The sequence below is a fragment of the Chroicocephalus ridibundus genome, chromosome 21 (assembly GCF_963924245.1).
Source record: "Chroicocephalus ridibundus chromosome 21, bChrRid1.1, whole genome shotgun sequence".
Classification (NCBI taxonomy): Eukaryota; Metazoa; Chordata; class Aves; order Charadriiformes; family Laridae; genus Chroicocephalus; species Chroicocephalus ridibundus.
The window spans coordinates 1,977,985-1,996,790 of NC_086304.1; the positions used below are offsets into that span (position 1 = coordinate 1,977,985).

At 65.4% G+C, this 18,806-nt stretch overlaps 3 protein-coding genes across 3 annotated transcripts; 1 reads left to right on the plus strand and 2 right to left on the minus strand.

The window, feature by feature from the left end:
* Positions 1–362: 362 nt before the first annotated feature.
* METTL25B (methyltransferase like 25B) lies at positions 363–3,793 on the plus strand. The gene is given in 7 exon segments (XM_063357408.1): positions 363–449; positions 549–857; positions 1,666–1,728; positions 1,827–2,061; positions 2,064–2,547; positions 3,277–3,464; positions 3,561–3,793. Coding segments are annotated over 7 exon segments (1,569 nt in total). The 3' UTR covers positions 3,764–3,793.
* A 33-nt stretch (positions 3,794–3,826) lies between these two features.
* On the minus strand, positions 3,827–6,149 carry MRPL24 (mitochondrial ribosomal protein L24). Its single transcript, XM_063357416.1, has 6 exons — positions 6,053–6,149; positions 4,814–5,006; positions 4,602–4,697; positions 4,400–4,503; positions 4,160–4,290; positions 3,827–4,045 (listed from the first exon to the last, which is right to left on the minus strand). Exons 2-6 carry the CDS (start codon positions 4,991–4,993, stop codon positions 3,909–3,911), a joined length of 648 nt encoding a protein of 215 aa, XP_063213486.1. The 5' UTR covers positions 4,994–5,006; positions 6,053–6,149; the 3' UTR covers positions 3,827–3,908.
* Positions 6,150–6,947: 798 nt separating this feature from the next.
* HDGF (heparin binding growth factor) lies at positions 6,948–14,296 on the minus strand. Its single transcript, XM_063357414.1, has 6 exons — positions 14,145–14,296; positions 8,307–8,383; positions 8,040–8,178; positions 7,762–7,944; positions 7,469–7,680; positions 6,948–7,328 (listed from the first exon to the last, which is right to left on the minus strand). Exons 1-6 carry the CDS (start codon positions 14,229–14,231, stop codon positions 7,322–7,324), a joined length of 705 nt encoding a protein of 234 aa, XP_063213484.1. The 5' UTR covers positions 14,232–14,296; the 3' UTR covers positions 6,948–7,321.
* Between the last annotated feature and the right edge of the window lie 4,510 nt (positions 14,297–18,806).

Consider the following 18,806-nt stretch of genomic DNA (forward strand, 5'->3'; position numbering starts at 1 on the left):
TACGGCCTGATGATGTCACAGCCCTGGGAGGTCACAGCCAGCGGAGGGGGGTGGTGTCCTGGGGTGACGTCACAGCCGCAGGGGCCATGTCCCGGGGTGATGTCAGAGCCGCAGGGGCCACGTCCCAGAATGACGTCAGAGCCCACGGAGACACGCCCCGGGGTGATGTCAGAGCCCAGGGCCCCCGCCCCGGGGTGATGTCAGAGCCCCAGGTTGCCACAGGCCTCCCAATAATGTCACAGCCCCAGGGGCCACGTCTCGGAATGACATCACCGCCCATGGGGCCACCCTCTGGGGTGCTGATGTCACCGCCCCAGTGCTGACGTCACACTTCCCCCCCCTCTCCCGCCCCGCCCCAGGCCATGGGGTCGCAGCCGGAGCAGCGGCGCGCGGCCGACATCGTCCGCCTCCTGACGCTCTACCGGCCCCTCCTCGACGCCTACGTCATCGTGAGTGTCCCCTCTGTCCCCGCCGTGTCCCCCCCACCGTGTGTCTCCCCCCCTGGCCACTGACACCCCCCCCCTTATCCCCCCCCCCCCCCCCCGCAGGATTTCTTCGCCGAGGGGCTGTGGGCCCGGCTCCCCCCGCCCTGGCAGGCCGCCTTGGCCACCGCCGCCCCCCCGCAGCTGGCCGGGCTGCTGGGGGCCGGGGGGGGCGCGGGGGGGGCGGCCTGGCCCCTCTCCCTCCTGGCCTTCGCCGCCGCCGCCCGCGCCCTCGCCCTCCCCCGCGACGGGGGAGGATCCGCGGGGGGGGAAGGGGGGGCCCCGCGCCCCCCCTGCCAGAGCCCCCGCCTGCACCCCCTGCTCCGCCGCCACGTCAAGCCCAAAAAGCAGCACGAGATCCGGCGCCTGGGCAAGGTGGGCGCCCCCCGACCCCGCCGCGGGACCCCCCCCCCAACGACCCCGCCGCGGGACCCCCCCCAACTACCCCCCCCGAATCCCCTCAAACCCCCCCAGCACCCCACAGTCCCATCAAGCCCCCCTAAACCTCCCCAGCCCCCCCTCCCCCAAGTCGCCCTGGCCCCCCCGAACGCCCCAACCCCTCCCCACAACCCCTCTGCCTCCCCCCCAAACATCCCCCCGGGCCCCCCAAACCCCTTCAGCCCCCCCCAGTCCTGCCAAAACCCCCCATCCACCCCCCCAGCCCCCCCCCAAATCCCCCGAGCCCCTCACAGCACCCCCAGTCTCTCCAACCTCCTCCAAAACGCCCCACCCCCCCAAATCCCCCCAAGCCCCTCACAGCCCCCCCAGTCTCCCCAGCCCCGTCCAAAACCCCCCACCCCCCCCCCAAAGCCCCCCCCAAGTCCCTCCAGCCCACCCAAACCCCTCGCAGGACCTCCCCAAACACCCCCCCAACCCCCCCAGCACCCCACAGTTCCCTCAAGCCCCCCCAGACCCCCTCAAACCTCCCCACCCCCCCTCCCCCAAGTCGCCCTGGCCCCCCCAAACGCCCCAACCCCTCCCCACAACCCCTCTGCCCCCCCCCCAAAGCCCCTCAAACGCCCCCCCAGGCCCCCCAAACCCTTTCAGCCCCTCCCAAAACCATCCAACCCCCCTCCAGGTGTCCCCAAAATTACCCAAGCTCCCCCCCCAACACCCCTCAACCCCCCCCAAAGTCCCTCCTAACTCCCCCCCGCCCCCCCCCAACACCCCCCCTCTCCCCCAGCTGCTGCAGCGGCTGAGCCAGGCCACCGGCTGCGACCACGTGGTGGACATCGGCGCGGGGCAGGTAGGGGCAGGGGGTGACTGGGGGGGGTCCTGGGGTGGTGTGTGTCCCCCCCACTCCTAGCTGAGCGTGTCTCTGCCCCCCCCCCGCCCCACCCGCAGGGCCACCTCTCACGCTACCTGGCCTTTGGCCTCGGCTTATCGGTGACGGCGGTGGAGGGGGACAGCCGCCTGGCCGCCACGGCGCAGCGCTTCGACTGGGAGGTGCTGCGGGAGCTGGAGAAAACGGGGGGGCCTCCCCCCTGCCGCTGCCGCCAAACCCCCCCCTGCCACCCCCCATGTCCCCTCACCCCCCGTGCGCCGCGCCACGTGGCCGGCCGCCTGGACCCGGGGGCTCCTTGGGGGAATTCCTGTTGCCCCCCGACCCCCCTGGCCAGCAACCCCTCGCCAGGAACCCTTTAGGGGGCGCGGGGGGGGCGGAGGGGGGGCGGCGGGTGTTGGTGACGGGGCTACACGCCTGCGGGGACCTCAGCCCGGCCCTGCTGCGGCACTTCACCCGCAGCCCCTCCGTGGCCGCCGTGGCCTCGGTGGCCTGTTGCTACATGAAGTTGTCCACCCCGCCGCAGCCCCCCGGTTGCCCCCTTGGCTACCCCTTGAGCGCTTGGGTAGCCGGTTTACCGGGCCATGAGCTTTCTTACCGGGCGCGGGAAGCCGCTTGCCACGCGTTGGAGGAATACCGGGGGCGGCTGGATGGGGAGAACGACTCCCTGCGCGTCCATTGCTACCGCGCCGTCCTGGAGACCCTCATCCGGGCGGCCGATCCCAGCAAGAAGCACCCGGGGGTGCAGACGGTGAAGAAGGCGCACGCCCTCAGCTTCCCCCAGTGAGTTTTGGCGGGGGGGGGGACAGACAACGAGACACACCGTAGAATGGTTTTTCTATAGAATGGTTTGGGTGGGAAGGGGCAGGGCCACCTCCCACCAGCCCAGGTGGCTCCAAGCCCCGTCCAACCTGGCCTTGAACCCCTCCAGGGATGGGGCAGCCACAGCTTCTCTGGGCAACCTGCGCCAGGGGCTCACCCCCCTCGGAAGAAGGAATTTCTTCCCCACATCTCATCTCAATCTCCCCTCTTTTGGTTTCAACCCATTCCCAACGTCCCGTGGCTCCCCTCCCTGCTCCAGAGTCCCTCCCCAGCTTTCCCGGAGCCCCTTGAGGGACTGGAAGGGGCTCCAAGGTCTCCGCGGAGCCTTCTCTTCTCCAGGCTGACCCCCCCCAGCTCTCTCAGCCTGTCCTCCCAGCAGAGGGGCTCCAGCCCTCCCAGCAGCTCCGGGGCCTCCTCCGGCCCCGCTCCCACAGCTCCGTGTCTCTCCTGTGCCGAGGCCCCGGAGCTGGAGGCAGCACTGCAGGGGGGTCTCCCCCGAGGGGAGCAGAGGGGCAGAACCCCCCCCCTCGCACCCCTGCCGGGGATGCAGCCCAGGCTGGGGGGGGGTTCTGGGCTGCCAGCGCACGTTGCCGGCCCATGGCCAGCTTCCCGTCCCCCTCCTCGACCTTGCTGAACCCCATGAGGTTTGAGTCTTTTATCCCCCCCACCGCCAACCTCTTCACCCCACAGATACGCCCGCCTGGGGCTGCCCCGCGTGGGGCTGGATCCGGCCACCGTCCCGCTGGATTCGGAAGCTGTCGGGGCCATGTTGGAGCAGCAGCACAAGGTGGTGGCTTTCTTCAGCCTCACCCTGCTGCTGGCCCCGCTGGTGGAGACCCTCATCCTCCTCGATCGCTTGCTCTACCTACGGGAGCAAGGTGGGTGCTGGGGGCGGGGGGGTGCGAGGGTGGCATCGAGGGGACCGCGGTGCTGCCGGTCCCGACCCCCCCCCCCCGCCCTCACTCTTCCCACAGGTTTCCAGTGCGCCCTCGTCCCCCTCTTCAACCCCCGGTTCTCCCCGCGCAACCTGGTGCTGGTGGCTGCGCGGACGCCCCTGGGCACGGTGCTGTCGGGTCTGGATGAGGACGGCAGCGAGGATGAGGGCACGGGGGGGGCCGAGCCCCCCGGAGAGGGGCAGAGCCCCCCAGCCCCCGCTGCCAGGCACCAACCACAATAAAAGCCGGGATTTGTACAAAGCGGGGCTCGGTGTGAGCTGCGCCGAAAGCACCACGCAAACGGGGAAAATAAAGGGGTGTCTTTATTGCAGACCCCGGCTGCAGGGCAGGGGGTGGGGGGTTTGGTCCCCCCCAGTCCCCCACCAGTTAATACCAGTAGGATTTTTTGGCCCTGCGCGTCTCCACGATCCCCATGGCGTCCATGATCTCCTCTTCAAAGGTCTTCAGGGACGGCAGGTACGTCTTGTCCAGCGCATCCTCCACCGACGTGTCCTTGGGGCCATCTGCCCAGCCAAAGGGACGGCGCTGAGCCTCTCAGGGGACCCGTGTTCCCCCAGCCGGGGGGGGGGCCAACACCCCTCTTTATGTCGTTCCCCCCCGCCCTCGTCCCCGCTCACCAATCCACTGCTCAGGGACGATGCCGTCCCGGCGCTGCCGCAGGGGCAAGGGGATGATACGGCCGCTGCGCAGGGAGACGCGGACCCGCTCGCCCTCCTCCGTGTATCGCCATTCCACCTCCGTCGGCTTCCTGCCGGCAGCGAGCAGGTTGGGGGGCAGGTGGGGGGGGCCAGGACTGGGCTGGGCTGGGGGGGCCCCACAGCGGGAGGTCCCTGTGTCCCCCCCCGCCCCGTCATTACCGGTCCTCGGGGTCCACCAAGGAGATCTGGTTGAGCAGCAGCGGCGCCTCGCTGGCGATGTAGGTCCCGGCATATTTGGCCGTTCGGTTGACGTACCGGTAGTGCTGGGGTAGGACGGGGGGGTTAGCGACACCCCGTGGGTGTGTGTTGCCCCCCCTGCCCTCACCCCAGCAGCCCCCCCCCCCACAGGCTCCAGCCTCACCGTGTTCAGCCCTTCCACCACCACCCAGTTCCGGGCTCGCACCACCTGGGTGACCATCGCCTGCTTCCCCGCGTCCTTCCCGACGAGGACCTGGACCTGCGGCGGAGAGAGAGGTGGAAGGGGGGGGGTTAGGGAGGGGGAGTCCCCCCACATCGCTTGGCAGGTGGTGGTGGGGGGGTCCTGGGATAAAGGGGTGGAGGGGAAAGACTCACCGTGTCACCCCGAAAGACCTTCCAGTCCTGGCGGGCGATGGGCTCCACGAAGACCTTGCGGCGGCGCAGCCCCGGGGGGTGGCGGAGCCGGGCGGCGGCGGTGTCGGGGCGCCAGGTGCCATGGCGGTACCCGGGGGGCAGCCGCAGCGCCCCCGCCCACAGCAGGGCCGACAGGCGCATGGCCACGCTGGGGCTGGGGGGGGGGGGGGGAAGGCTCGGCGGGGGGCCCAGGCATCCTGCAGAGCCCCCCCACCCCCAAAATGGGACCCAGGCGCCCCGCAAGGCACACTTACCCCCTCAAAGGGGACCCCCTCCAACCCCTTAAAGGGGACCCAGGTGTCCCATAGGGGACCCCCCCCCACCTCAAAGGGGAACCAGGCACCCCGTAGCCCCCCCCCAAGGGACCCAGATGTCCTGCAGAGACGCCCCCACCCCTCAAAGAGGACCCAGGCATCCTGCAGAGCGCCCCCCCCAACCCGCCTCCAAAATGGGACCCCCACACACCTCAAAGGGCAGGGACCCAGGCAGCCTGTAGCCCCCCCCCAAGGTCCTAGGTGTCCCGCAGAGACCCCCCCCACCCCCAAAATGGGACCCCCCCCTCTCAAAGGTCACTCAGGTGTATCGGAGAGCTCCCCCACCCCCCAAAAGGGACTCCCCCGCCCCTCAAAGGGGACCCAGGCATCCTGCAGAGCCCCCCCCCCCCCCGCCCCCAAAATGGGACCCCCCCCCCCCACCCCTCAAAGGGGACCCAGGCACCCTGTAGCCCCCCCCAATAGACCCAGATGTCCCGCAGAGACCCCTCCCAACTCAAAATGGGACCCCCCCACCCCTCAAAGGTCACCCAGGTGTCTTAAAGAGTTCCCCCCCCCCCCAAAAGGGACCCCTCCCACCCCTCAAAGGGGACCAAGGCATCCCACAGAGCCCCCCACGTCCCCAAAGGGGACTCAGGCGTCCTGCAGAGCCCCCCCACCCCTCAAAGGGGCCCCATATGCCCCGTAGCCCCCCACAAGGGACCCAGGTACCCCGCAGAGACCCCCCCAGGGGACCCAGGCGTCCTGCAGAGCCCCCCCCCGCCCCTCAAAGGGGACTCCCTCACGCCCTATAGGGGACCCACGTGTCCTGCAGAGGCCCCCCCACCCCTCAAAGGGGGCCAAGGCATCCCACAGAGGCCCCCACAAGGGATCCAGGTGTCCCGCAGAGAGCCCCCCCCGGCCTACAAAATGGGCTCCCCCCGCTCACCTCGGCCTCCCCCGGCCTCTCCCGCGCCGGCCGCCGGTGAGGGGTGGGGGGGCGGGGAGGAGTTGGCGCGGTGCACGCCGGGAGCCGTAGTCGCGCCGAGCCGCGGCGCGATGCACGCCGGGAGCTGTAGTCCGCGGCGCGATGCACGCCGGGAGCTGCAGTCCGCGGCGCGGAGCACGCCGGGAGCTGCAGTCCGCGGCGCGGCGCGCCCTGGGAGCGGCCGCGGGGCACGCCGGGGGCCGCGGGGCACGCCGGGAGTTGTAGTCCCGCCCCCACCCCGGTGGCCCCCATCGGGCCTGGCCTCCCCGGGGCCTGCCCCCCCCGCGCCAGACCGGGGAGGAGCCGGGGGGCCTCCCCGGGGCCGGGGTGGAGGGCCCTCGGTGTCAGCAGCCGCCCGGGCCGGGCAGGCGGGAGCCGCAGGGCGGTGGGGGCGGAGGCATGGCCGCCTGCCAGGGCTCCATTTTCTGCTCGCCGTCCCTCCCGCCGTCCTCCCGGTACCGGGCCCGCCGCCCCCAGCCGGGGTGTGTGGGGGGCCCGCTCTCCCCGAGCCCCTCCCGCCGCAGGGCAGCACCTCAAAGCCCCCGCCTCAACCCCCCCACCTCGTCCCCGCTGCGAACCCGGCACAACTGGGCCTTTCTTTTCCCTGTTTGATTAAACAAAACCCTTCCCTTTTCCCTCTTCCTGCCACTTCTCTCCCCAGAACGCCCCGCAGCGTTGCTCCATTCCCGTTCCCTGCTTCCTTCTGTCCCCCGTCCGTCCCCCCCCCGTCAGCTCCGGGGGGGACAATATGGGGTGCCGGTGGCCCAAATGGACCCAAAATTGCCAGGACCTGGGCGGGAGGGGGGGGAAAGGGCCGAGCCCGGGGCAGGAGACGCCGGGGGAAGCGCTTTAAAAAGGCATGAATCGCTTTTTATTTCAAATCAACTGATCAGCCCCCTAGAAATCACTAATACAAAGCATGCGCCCCGCGACGGCGGGGCCGGGAGATGCGGGTCGGTTCAGGGGTTGGTGTTACCGGGGTTTCCTCTTCATTTCTCTCTCTCCTTCTTCTTCTTTTTTTTTTTTTTTCCTTCCTTGTTTTTTTTTTTTTTTTGGGTTTTTTTTTTTTTTTTTGCTTTTTTCTCCTGAAATTTCATTTTGGGTTTCGTTTCTCTTTCTCCGGAGCTTCTACGGCGACGGAGACGATGATGACGAACCGGGGCAGCGCCCAGGGAGCCCAGTGGGGAGAAGGACGGGGCAGGCGGGAGGATCAGCTCGCCGGAGAAACCGCTACAGGCTGCGTGCGGGAGCCGAGAATCAAAAAAAAAAAAGACCCAAAACGCTTAATCACGGACCCCCAACGGCACCGGGAACCCCCCGGGGGGGCAGCGGGGGGGTTGCGGCTGGTGGGGACGGGGGTCTCCGTGCCACCCTCACCTCTCCTTGTGGTCTCTGACCTCCTCCGTGCCCGCTTTCTCCTTGCTCTCCTGCTTGGCTTCGTTGGCGGCCGGCACGCCGGCGGCGGCGCTGTTCTTCTCCTTCTCCCCTTCGCTGGGGTTGGGTTTGGGCTCCTCCTTGGGGGTCTCTTCGTTATCTACTTTCTTCTCCCCTTCTTGCCCCTCCGCCTCCTTGGTGCGTTTGGGGGAGTCCTGGGAGGGGGGGGAGCTCGGCTCAGCCCAGCCCTGGACACCCCCTCCCCACCTTCGCCCCCGTCCCCGCCGTCCCCCTACCTCCAAAGCATCTTCCGCTTTCCTCTTGATCCCGGCTTTCTCGTTCTTCTCCTTGGATTGCTCGTCGATCACCAGCTTCCCCTCCTCGTCGCTGCTGCCCTCCGCGTTGCCCTTCTTCTCCCCGTCGCCCTCCGGTTCCCGCTCCGGCTCGGCGTCCTCGGGGCAGGTCTTCTTCTGGGTGGGCTGGAGGGGACACGGGGGCTCACAGAGGGAAGCGGGGAGGGGGGGGGACGGGACACCGGGTGGCCGAAGTTGGGGGACGCGAGGCTGTGACCCACCTGGTAGCCGGAGGCTTTGACGGTGGGGTTGTTCTCGATCTCCCACAAACCTTCGCTGAACCCTTTCCGCTTGTTGGGTTTCCCGAACTTCTCCTTGCATTCTTCGTAGGGGAAGAGGTCTTTGGGCCCCAGGAATGCCCTGCCCGGGGGGAGGGAAAAGCAGTGAGGGATGGCAGCCGGTGGCGGGGGGTGGGGTGGGGGGTGTCTTGCCTCTCCCCGACACCCCCGGGAGCCCCCCGGAGGGGTGGATCCCTCGTCCCCACTCACGTTTCGTGGGTCCCGAAGAAGAAGACTTGGTATTTATTGGAGGAGGATTTAACTGCGGCTTCTGGCATCTCGTCAATCTGCGGGGGCAGAAAAGTCGGGGTGAAAATTGGGGAGGGCCGAGCCCTGGCACAACCCCCCCCCCGCCCGACCACCACCACACAGGGATGTCACCCACCGGCTGGGACACGGGTGTCCCGCAACGCCGCATCCGACCGGGGAGGGAGGAAAACATGATTCCTCAGGAATTCACCCGCCGGCCAGCGACACGGCGGGCAAGAAGAACGGGTTGATGAAAACAAGCGGCTGCGCCCACCGGTGCCAGGTGGGGACGTGGGGACATGGGGACGTGGGGACGTGGGGACAGCCAGGCCGAGGAGCGGCCGCCGTAAGCTCTTGTCTAGACCGGCTCAGACATATTTAGCTCAGCAAATTCGCGCGCGAGGCGTTGCCGGCGGAGCCAGGGGCATCGCCTCCGGCCCCGCGTTGGGGCGTAGGGATGGAGAGGAGCCGGGGCGGGGGGGGCCTGGTGACACCATCTTGCTGCTGGCCCCCCCCCCCCCCCCCCCCCAACCAAGACAAAACGGCGTCACCGGGGACGACGCAGCGAGGACCGCGGGGGTCCACGAGGAGCCGGCGCCGACCCCGCCGGCAGGTGCCATTTCACCGCGCGTGAATATTCCCGAGGCGCCACGCGGGAATAGAGCGAAAGCGATTCCGGCTGCTTTTTATAAGCGGCTAAAAATAACGCGGCCCCCCCACCCCCCCCACCTCCCCAGCTTCCCCGGCTCCAGCCAGCGCGAGGAGCGCGGCCATAAATTCCCGGAGAAAGCCTCAAAGGGAGGTGGAAGGAGCGGAGGGAGGATGCGGGCGGGGGTCTCGGGGTGGGCGCCAGCGCGTCACCGGGCAGGAAGGTGCCAGCGCCGGTGCCCGGGGTGCTGGGTCCTGTTCCCAGCGCGCTGCTGACTCACAGCACGACCTTTGCTAAGTCACTGCCGCCCCCCCTGGCCTCGCCGAGCCTCAGTTTCCCCAGCCGGCCGGGCCTGCGTGACGGTGACAGGGCTGCCACCGGGGGGGGGGTGGTGTGTGTGTTTTATCCCCCACCTTCCTCCCGGCGTGTCCCCCACCCATCTCAAATACGACGCTCGAGGGCCAACCTGGCCGAGGGTTTCTCCCAGTTTCGTTCCTGGAGTTTCATTCCCTAAAATCCAAGAAGTACCACGTGCCATTGCGCCGGGTGGCGGTGCCGGCACGGCCCTGAGGCGGGATGGGATGGGATGGGATGGGATGGGATGCTGGCGGGGGGCTCCCTGCAGGCACCGGGATGCGGCAGGCAGTCGCCGCCATGTCCCGTGCGCGGTCCCCGCTCCCGAAGAGCTGGACCGGGGTGGGATGAGCCTCCGCGCCATCCCCGCTGCCCAAATGCGGGTCGGGGCACCCGGGCCGTCCTCCTGCATCCGCCTTCCCGGCTCGGCGGAGCGTTTGGGGATCGGTGACGTGTCTCCACCCAGCACCCCGGGGCTCCTGGCACCGCCGTCCGGCCCCGAAGCCCCCCCCCGCTCCCCTCATCCTGCCCCCCCCAAATGCAGGAAGGCATTTCAGGAGCACGGGGTGAGCGGGGACGGTCCCTGGCGGTTGAAGGGACCTCGCACCGGCCACCACACCCCGGCGGGTCCTTGCCCGCCCTTCGCTGACGCCCCCAGGGAGCTTTAAACCCTCCTTCCCCGAGGAAAGGCGGCACACGCGGCGTCGAGGGCAGCGGGGACAGGGGCGGCTGCCCCACGGCACCGTGGTCCCCATCCCCACACCAGGAGCCGTCCTTGGCCAAGGTCGCGGCGCCGCCAAGGACGTGCAGCGGGACGCCCGGCGCTGGGGCAGCCCCACGTCTCCCCATGGCCGATCCACGCGGCGGCCGGGATCCGCCGCCCAGCCCGTCCCCGCGAGCGCCAGCCCCTTATCGGCCCCTTCTCCACCCCAAACCTCCGTCCCCCCGGAGAAAAGGAGGCGCCATCTCTATCTGCAGGGGCAGGCGGGCAAGCCGGGGCGCGGGGAGATAGGGGGTGGCGGGGGAGACACCCCCGCTGGGGACACCGATAACGCGGGCGGGCGCCTGGGGTGGGACCCTTCCGAAAACCGCGGCCACGAGGCCGCCGCTCTGGCGGGAAGGCTGGGGCTGTTTGGAAACCCTTCACCCCCCCCCGGCTCCCTGGAGACCCCCCCCCCAACCAAGGCAGTGGGGGGGGGCCGGCTCAGGGCACCGCCATCTGTTTGTCCAATGTCTGTTTGTCCATCCCTGTCGCCCGCCGGAAAGGTGGCGGAGGGGGGGGTGTAGGGGGGGGGGGGGGCTGTTAAAGGCCTGCGGTGCCGGGTTAAAGTACACGTGTGCCCGTCACCGTCCCCCCCCCACCAGCGCACGGCACCAGTGTCACCAGCCCGTCCTTGCCCGGGGACCTGCAGACCACGGGGCTGGTGGCGGGGGGGGGGGTGTCCAAAACCAAAAGGGTGGGATGGCCCCCCCCCACCCCGTCGCTGCCGGGAGGGAAAGCTCTGGAGCGTGGCAGGGGAGGGACAGGCACGTTACCCCGCTGCGGACTCTGTCCCCAACCTCTGCACTTGACCCGGGAACGCGAGCGGAGCGAGGTCGGGAACAGCCCGCCCTGTGCCAGCCCTGGGGAGGGGGACGGGGGGGGGGGGGGGAAACGGGACCCCGACAGCCCCCAGGGTGCTGGGAGCAACCCACCCCCCTGCCTCAGTTCCCCAGCGCTGGCAACGGGGAATCGGGTGGCAGGAAGGGGGAATTAATGCGATTAATTCCCGTGGGTCGCGCTAAAAAATTACATGGCCGGCCTCACGCCACCAGGCCGGGGACCTGGGACATCCCCGAGCCCCGTCCCCAGCCCTGGGGCAACGGCCGTGGTCCCATCCCGGCACCGAGCTCGCCTGGCCTCGGTGGCACGACGCCGGGGCAGAGCCCCACGGCGGTGGGCTTCTCCCAGCGCCGGGCAGCCCTGGCCCCCCAACAAACTACCCCATTTCTTTGCCAAATGGTGCCAAAGAGTGGGGCGGCCGCAGCCAGCGAGGATCCAACCCCCCCACCTCTGCCCGCGCCCAACGCCCACTGCCGGGCCCGGGAGATGCTCGGGGAGGGGGATGCCAGCAGTGCCGGGACCCCCGGTGCGGTGCCGGGACCCCCCAGCGCGGTGCCGGGACCCCCCAGCGCGGTGCCAGCCCCTCGGCTGGTTCACTAGCCCCGGCAGGCTGTGAATAAGCCACAGGCCGTAAGGAAGAAGGGCTGCGGATGCAGGAAGCGTCGACGGGGGTGCGGGCAGCGGGCACCCCTCGGAGCCAGGGCGAGGGGAAGAGGATGGCGCCGTGTGCGGGAAGGCAGAGCCCCCGCTCCGGGCGCTGGCGACTCATCTCCCCCCTTTCGTGCCTCAGTTTCCCCCTCTTATTTGGTGCTGCCTGTCTCGGGGACAGGTTTCTGGGGGGGGGGCGGTGGGGGTGGGGGTGTTAGGGGACGGTGCCACGCGCAGCCCCCCCCCTCCCCCATTTTTTCCCTGGCCTTTTCCTTCTGCTCCAGCCACACCTGATTGGAAACAAATATCCCAGCGAGCGGGTAACGTTTCATCACGGCACCCGATTAGTCACGGGCAAACCCTGCCGGCTTCACCCCGGGATTAGTCACAGGAGGGAGGGCGGGGGGGGGGGGGGACGACACTGGGGGGGGGGTTCTGCCCCTTCTGCAAAGCAGCACCCCGAAATCCCGCTCCCCACCACCTTCAACCTGGCATCATCCCCCCGGCTCCCAGCACCCGGCGGCTTTTTGGGAACGGGCCGGGGGGAGGTTCCCACCGGGACGTGACGGGAGGACGAGGAGGGGGGGGGTCCGTGGCGGGTGCTGGGGGAGCGTGGTTTCCCCCCCCCGAAGCGATGGTGGCAGCAGGCGCCGGGCTCCCAGGGATCCCTCGGGCTCCTCCTCGCCAAAGCCGCTTTCGAGCGCGCGTTGGGAGGCCGGTGCCAAATCCGAAGGGTTCCCCACCCCCTCCGCGGCCTCCCCGCCAGAACCCTACAAACCAAACAAAAGTTATTCAAACCCGAGGAGGGGATGAGGGGCCGGGGGGGGGGACATGGACACGGGACACGACACACACACACACACGGAGAGGGAAATCCTCAGCCTTTAAAACCCGATTCCTCCCCGTTTCGGCTCAATTTGGGGTTCGCAGGCGGCCCGGCTCCCCTTCGCTGCAAGGCCTTGGCGGGGAGGGGAGGGGGTGGCGGGGAGCGGGGGGGGGTGGTGTGTGTGGGGGGGTGCGTGTGGACTTTGGGGGGGGGGGGTGGAGGGGTGGCAACACTCCCAAGGAAATTTTCAACTGCATCATCAACCTCTTCAAAATAACTATTCCGGAGAGTCGGAGCTTCCCCACGGCCACCCGGGGCAGGGGGCGGGGGGGGAATGGGGACACCCACCCACACGACACACAGACACCAGGCCTTGATGGCTCTCAGCTTTATCCCGGGGCTGGGGGGGGGGGATCCAGGCTCATGGTACTGAACCCCCACCCCCCCACCCCCCTGACACAGACCCTCGGGGACCATCCCCCCCCCCCCCAGCATCCCCACGGCGCCCAGGATCAAACTGGGGGGAGGTGGCACCCAGCACCCCCGCGTGTGTCATGTCGTGTGTGTGTGTGTGTGTGTGTGTGTGTCCCCTCCCCAGGTGTGTGTGTGTGTCCCCCCCCCAGTCCTAAGTCCTCGGTAACGATATCGATTTTTCAAAGCCAAACTCCCTGGCGAGCGCTGGCACCCATTTGGCACCCACGAGGTGAGGCCACGAGGACCCCGGGGGGGGGGGGACGGGACACACACACCCCCCCACACACACGACACGCTCGGGGACACAACGGCCAGCGGGGGGGTGTTGGCTAAAGACCATCCCCCCCCCCCAGTACAACCTCCCTATGCCCCCCCCCCCCCCCCCCCATCATGGCAGCAGCAGGTCCGCGGCCACCTCGCGTGGGTCCCCGCTGCCACCGTGGGGACACGGAGCCTGGAAGTGAGGGGGGGGGGGGGGCACACGAGGGACAGGGACACCCCCCCGCCCCCTTCCCCCCCCAGGACCGGGGTGGGGGGGGAGGGGGATGGCGGCGGCCTCGTGCTCCGATGCGGCCCGGGTCACGGAGGGGAGGGGGGGGGGGTTGGGGGGGTTGAGGTGGGGGGGGGGCTCGTCCTGCCCCGTAGGTCCGGAACGAGCAGGAGCACCCCGGGGGGGGGGGAGGGGGGGCTCCCCCCACTCCCACGCGGGGGCAAAAGCCACCCGTGACCCCCCCCACCTGTCCCTTCGCCCCCCCCACACACACACACGGAGGGAAATCGCACAAAAGAGGCCCCGGGGGGAGGCCGGGACGTTGTTTCCAATATATTAAACCCCCCCAAAACCCAACGAAATAACCCAAAAGCGCTTCCTCAACCCCCCCCCCCCCCCACCCCCCCCCCCGGTAACGAATAAACCCCCAACTTTTCCGCCGCGGGGGGAGCGGGGCCCGGACCCGGCCTTACATAAGGTGCCGGTAAAGTTGGGAATCCAACCCAAAACCGGCAGCGCACACCCCCCCCGCCCCCCCCCCCCCCCCCCAGTACATTGCACCGGGGGCAACCTGACCCCCGCTTTGGGCTCCCGTGTGTGTATCCCCCCCCCCCCCCCGCCCACCCCGGGACACCGGCTGCGGCGTGCGGCCGCCCGCGTTATGCAACGGGGAGCACCGGGTGAGGGGGGGTCCCAACGCTTCTCCCCCCCCCCCTCCAGTGTCGTCGTCCCCCCCCCCCCCTCCAGTTCCTTACCCGGGCGGGCCAGTGGGGGTAACCCTTCATCTTGGCGAAAACCAGGTCCCCGCATTTGTATTCCTTCTGCCGGTTGGACCGGGACATCTTTGCTGGCGGCTCCTCCCGGGAACGAGGGGGGGGGCGGGCTGGGGAGAGGGAAAGGGAGAAGGGGAAAGGGGAAAAGGGAAAAAGGGGAGGGGGGGGGGGGGGGGGAAGGAGGGGGGGGGGTGTTAAGGATGAAGTTTGGGAGGCGAAACCCGGCGAGGCAAGGATTAAAAAATTAATTATAATTTCCAAAAAAAAAAAAAAAAAAAAAAGAAAAGAAATAAAATAAAATAAAATAAAAAGGGGGGGGGGGGTTTGGCGGTGGAAGGAACGGCTTCTCCTGCCCCCCAGCGCGGAGAGCCAGGGGCCGGGGGGGGGGGAGGGAGGGAGGGAGGGAGGGGGGGGTGAAGAGGGGGGGCCCCCGCGGTGCTAGGAGCGGCGCGGCGCGGTGGGCCCCTGCCCCATGCGGTTGTTTGTGTTTGAAATTCAATTGCTCCCTCCCTCCGCCAACCCCCCCCCCCCTCTTACCACCCCCCCCTTTCTTCCTCCTCCTCCTCCTCCTCCTCCTCCTCCTCCTCCTCCTCCTCCCGGTGGATGCGCTCGGAGGCTCGGCAGCGCTGCCTGGCACGAGGACACCCCCCCCCCCCCCCCCCCCCCCCCCCCAACCACTACCACCACCCACGGGTGACCGCGTCCAAACACCACCCTCCACCCCCCCGAAAATAATAATTAATAATAAAAAATATAGCCGGCTGCAAGAGGGTTTGGGGGGGGCTGGGGAGGTTTGGGGGACCCATCGTGGGGGTGTCAGGGACACGGCGGGACACGGCCATCCCGGGGGGGGGGGGGGACGACAATCGGGGGGGGCGCACCCGGCAACGGAAGTGGAGGGGTCCAGGGTAAAACCACGGGGAACCATGGGAAACCAGGGTAAGCCCATGTAAAACCCGTGTAGAACCATGTAAGCCCCTGTAAAACGGTGTAAGACCATGTAAAACCAGGGTAAACCCCTGTAAAACCCGTGTAAAACCCATGTAAACCTGGGTAAAACCCATGTAAAACTGTAGAACCATGTAAGCCCCTGTAAAACGGTGTAAAACCACATAAAACCAGGGTAAACCCATGTAAAACCCGTGTAAAACCCATGTAAAACCCATGTAGAACCATGTAAGCCCCTGTAAAACCAGGTAAGACCATGTAAAACCAGGGTAAACCCGTGTAAAACCCATGTAAACCTGGGTAAAACCCATGTAAAACCCATGTAAAACCCGTGTAGAACCATGTAAGCCCCTGTAAAACGGTGTAAGACCATGTAAAACCAGGGTAAACCCATGTAAAACCCATGTAAACATGGGTAAAACCCATGTAAAACCTGTGTAGAACCACGTAAGCCCCTGTGAAACGGTGTAAGACCATGTAAAACCAGGGTAAACCCATGTAAAACCCATGTAGAACCATGTAAGCCCCTGTAAAACCAGTGTAAACCCGTGTAAAACCCACGTAAACCTGGGTAAAACCCGTGTAAAACCCATGTAAAACCCGTGTAGAACCATGTAAGCCCCTGTAAAACTGTGTAAGACCATGTAAAACCAGGGTAAACCCATGTAAAACCCATGTAAAACCCATGTAAACATGGGTAAAACCCATGTAAAACCTGTGTAGAACCATGTAAGCCCCTGTGAAACGGTGTAAGACCATGTAAAACCAGGGTAAACCCATGTAAAACCTGTGCAAACCCAAGCAAAACCGGGTAAACTAGTGTAAACCCATGTAAAACCAGTGTAAAGCCACACAAAACTGTGTAAACCTGTGTAAACCCACGTAAAACCTGGGTAAACCCATGTAAAACCAGAGTAAACCCAAGCCAAACCCAGTAAACCTGTGTAAACCCAGGTATAAACACGTGTAAACCTCAGTAAACACCTGTAAACCTGGGTAAAACCCGTGTACAACCCATGTTAAACCCGTGTAGAACCATGTAAATCCCTGTAAAACCGTGTAAGACCATGTAAAACCAGTGTAAACCCACGTAAACCTGTGTAAAATCATGTAAACCTGTGTAAACCCATGTAAAACCAGTGTAAACCCATGTAAAACAGTGTAAACCCACGTAAAAGCAGCGTAAATCCATGTAAAACCGTGTAAACCTGTGTAAACCCATATAAAACCCGTGTAAACCCATGTAAAACCCGATAAACCTGTGTAAACCCATGTAAAACCAGTGTAAACCCATGTAAAACCTGGTAAAACTGTGTATACCCATGTAAACCCATGTAAAACCCGGTAAACCTGTGTAAACCCACGTAAAACCAGTGTAAACTCATGTAAAACCAGTGTAAACCCATGCAAAACCAGGTAAACCTGTGTAAACCCATGTAAAACCAGTGTAAACCCATGTAAAACCAGTGTAAACCCATGTAAACCCAGGTCAACCTGTGTAAATCCATGTAAAATGCGTGTAAACCCGTGTAAGACCTGCATAAAACCAGAGTAAACCCATGTAAAGCCCATGTAAACCCAGGAACAACTAGTGTAAACCCATATAAACCCAGGTAAACCCAGTCTAAACCCGCCTAAGACCAGTCTAACCCCACGTAAAAGCCGTGTAGCGGCATCCCCAAAACGCCACGTCCCGCCTGCGGCCGCACGCGTCGCGGCAGAGGGATTCCAGCCTTTAAAAAGAATAAAAAGAAATCATTGGGAGCGTTTTGTACCCCGACAGCGGCCGCCCCGGCCGCGCTCCCCCCTTCACCTACAGCAGAACAGACAAAGCATTTCTGGTTTGTGTGTTTTGTTTTTTTTCCCCCCCCCCGAAATACCCCGTTCTGCAGAGCCCGGGCCAGAGGTACTGGGATTACTCAAAATGCACAAAATTAAGCACGTAGGAAAATCTTTGCGTGTCTGTGGAGGAGACCCGGGGGGGAATTAGGGGGCGAGTAAGTCACCAGATGAGTAAATCGTCACCTCGGCCTCCTTCCGCCCCCAGCGCCGCGACTAAACGCGTCCCAGCTTCGGACTGAACCGGGCGAAGCTCCGAGCGCTGGGGATTTCCTTGTCGGGGGTGACGGGGCTCAGGCGCCAGCGGGGATGTTCCTCCCGGCCCAACCGAACACCTGCGATTAAATTAAAACACGAGATTAAACCGTTTGCGAGAGTAAAACCTCCACCCTGACCCCGCAGCTGGGGTTCTCGGGCTGGGCTCTTTTCCTTCCATCCCCCGCCTGCTTTCCTTGGCTTAATTTCTCCTAACGAGACGCAAAGTTAACACAAATAAATAATCAGAAGGGTCAGAGCTAAAAGCAGGATCCCGCTGCCCAGGGGCGAGGGGCCAGGCCCGAGGAATCTTCAGCTTAAACAGAAAAGACGGACAAAGGGCGAGGGAAACAAAGATTTCTCCCTCCTTCCGCGCAGCGAGAGCAGGGCCCAGGTTAAACTCGGTCCCTCCTGTCCCTGCCAGGGTTAGTGGCGATTTTCCTCGGCAGAGGATGAGGTCTGCCTCGCGCTGGAGCTTTGGGAGCTTTAACCTGCTCGCTCAGGGCTTCTCGGGGACTCCTTCATCTTATTTTGGCAACAAACCCAGACATTTACGGAGCAAAAAAAAAACAACCCCAGTCTCCTGGGGAGATCCCAACACCTCCCCCAGGATTCCAGCCCAAGGGGTGCTTCGCTGGAGACACGACGGCGAAAAATTCCCCGTTTCCGTCACACCGGGGCTGTTTTCAGGTTTGGTTTCCATTCGATTTGGGCAGAGCTGTGAAGGAAGGGGGCTGAAACGCCTCCGTGACACGGTTTGGGGTTCAGCCCCCCTCGAGAAGTCACCGCACCCAGGCCTCTGTCACGGCCCAGACAACGGCTCGCCGTTTCAGGCCGGGGGGGAACCTGCGGCCCCAGGGAAAGGGGTTTCTGTGCTGCCACAAAGGAAAGCTGACACAGACAGGACCTTCTGCCAGCCAAACTGTCCCCACGGCCGCAGGAACATCCTCCTCCTCCTCCTCAGCATCCTTGTGCCGGTGTTGCTCGGCTTCGCTCTTACAGCTGTGTGAAAAGCGGGGAAAAAATGTCCCTGTAAGTGTCACAGCTACAGAAAACCACATTCACCCTTCCCTCTTGCCCCCAGAGGCCTCAACATCTATCTTTAACACTCATCAATCCCCCGAACAGGGCAGGAGGGGTGGGACAGAGCACATTGGTTGGGTTTCACACCATTCAAAACGATGAAGGGCTTGCATCACAGGATAGGCTTCTCATTTTTTTTCAATTTTGCTTTACTTGCTTATGCTAGTCCTTCCCAGCACCTTGGCAAATTACTTCCTCGGGCTTTGCGTTGGGGGCCCAAATTCAGAGCCCAGCTCCTTTCTTATTAAGGCCAGAACAAATCAGAAGAAGGTCACTGGAGTCAAACCTAAAATCAGCCAAAAGCTCAAGGAATAAAGCGGCTGCGAGGGAGCCCCGGCCAGGGCCCCTGCTGCCACAAAAGATAACTCCCATCTCCACCCTGCTCCAGAAAAACCTTCCACCGAGCCTCCCAGCACCGTCTAGGCACAGCTCCTGCTTTAAAACCAAACAGGCGGGGATGAATAGGCAGGAAGGGACGCAGCCAGCTGGCAGGGAGCTGCCCGCCCCCCGTCGCTCTGT

Excerpts from the sequence above, each read along its gene's own strand:
- MRPL24 (XM_063357416.1), bottom strand. The coding sequence starts at position 4,993 with ATGCGCCTGTCGGCCCTGCTGTGGGCGGGGGCGCTGCGGCTGCCCCCC. Across the intron at positions 4,698-4,813 it reads AGGTCTTTCGGGGTGACACG|GTCCAGGTCCTCGTCGGGAA; the intron begins GTGAGTCTTTCC and ends TCTCCGCCGCAG. Across the intron at positions 4,046-4,159 it reads CGTCCCTGAGCAGTGGATTG|ATGGCCCCAAGGACACGTCG; the intron begins GTGAGCGGGGAC and ends TTGGCTGGGCAG.
- HDGF (XM_063357414.1), bottom strand. The coding sequence starts at position 14,231 with ATGTCCCGGTCCAACCGGCAGAAGGAATACAAATGCGGGGACCTGGTT. Across the intron at positions 8,179-8,306 it reads TTCTTCGGGACCCACGAAAC|GGCATTCCTGGGGCCCAAAG; the intron begins GTGAGTGGGGAC and ends CCCCCCGGGCAG. Across the intron at positions 7,945-8,039 it reads TCAAAGCCTCCGGCTACCAG|CCCACCCAGAAGAAGACCTG; the intron begins GTGGGTCACAGC and ends TGTCCCCTCCAG.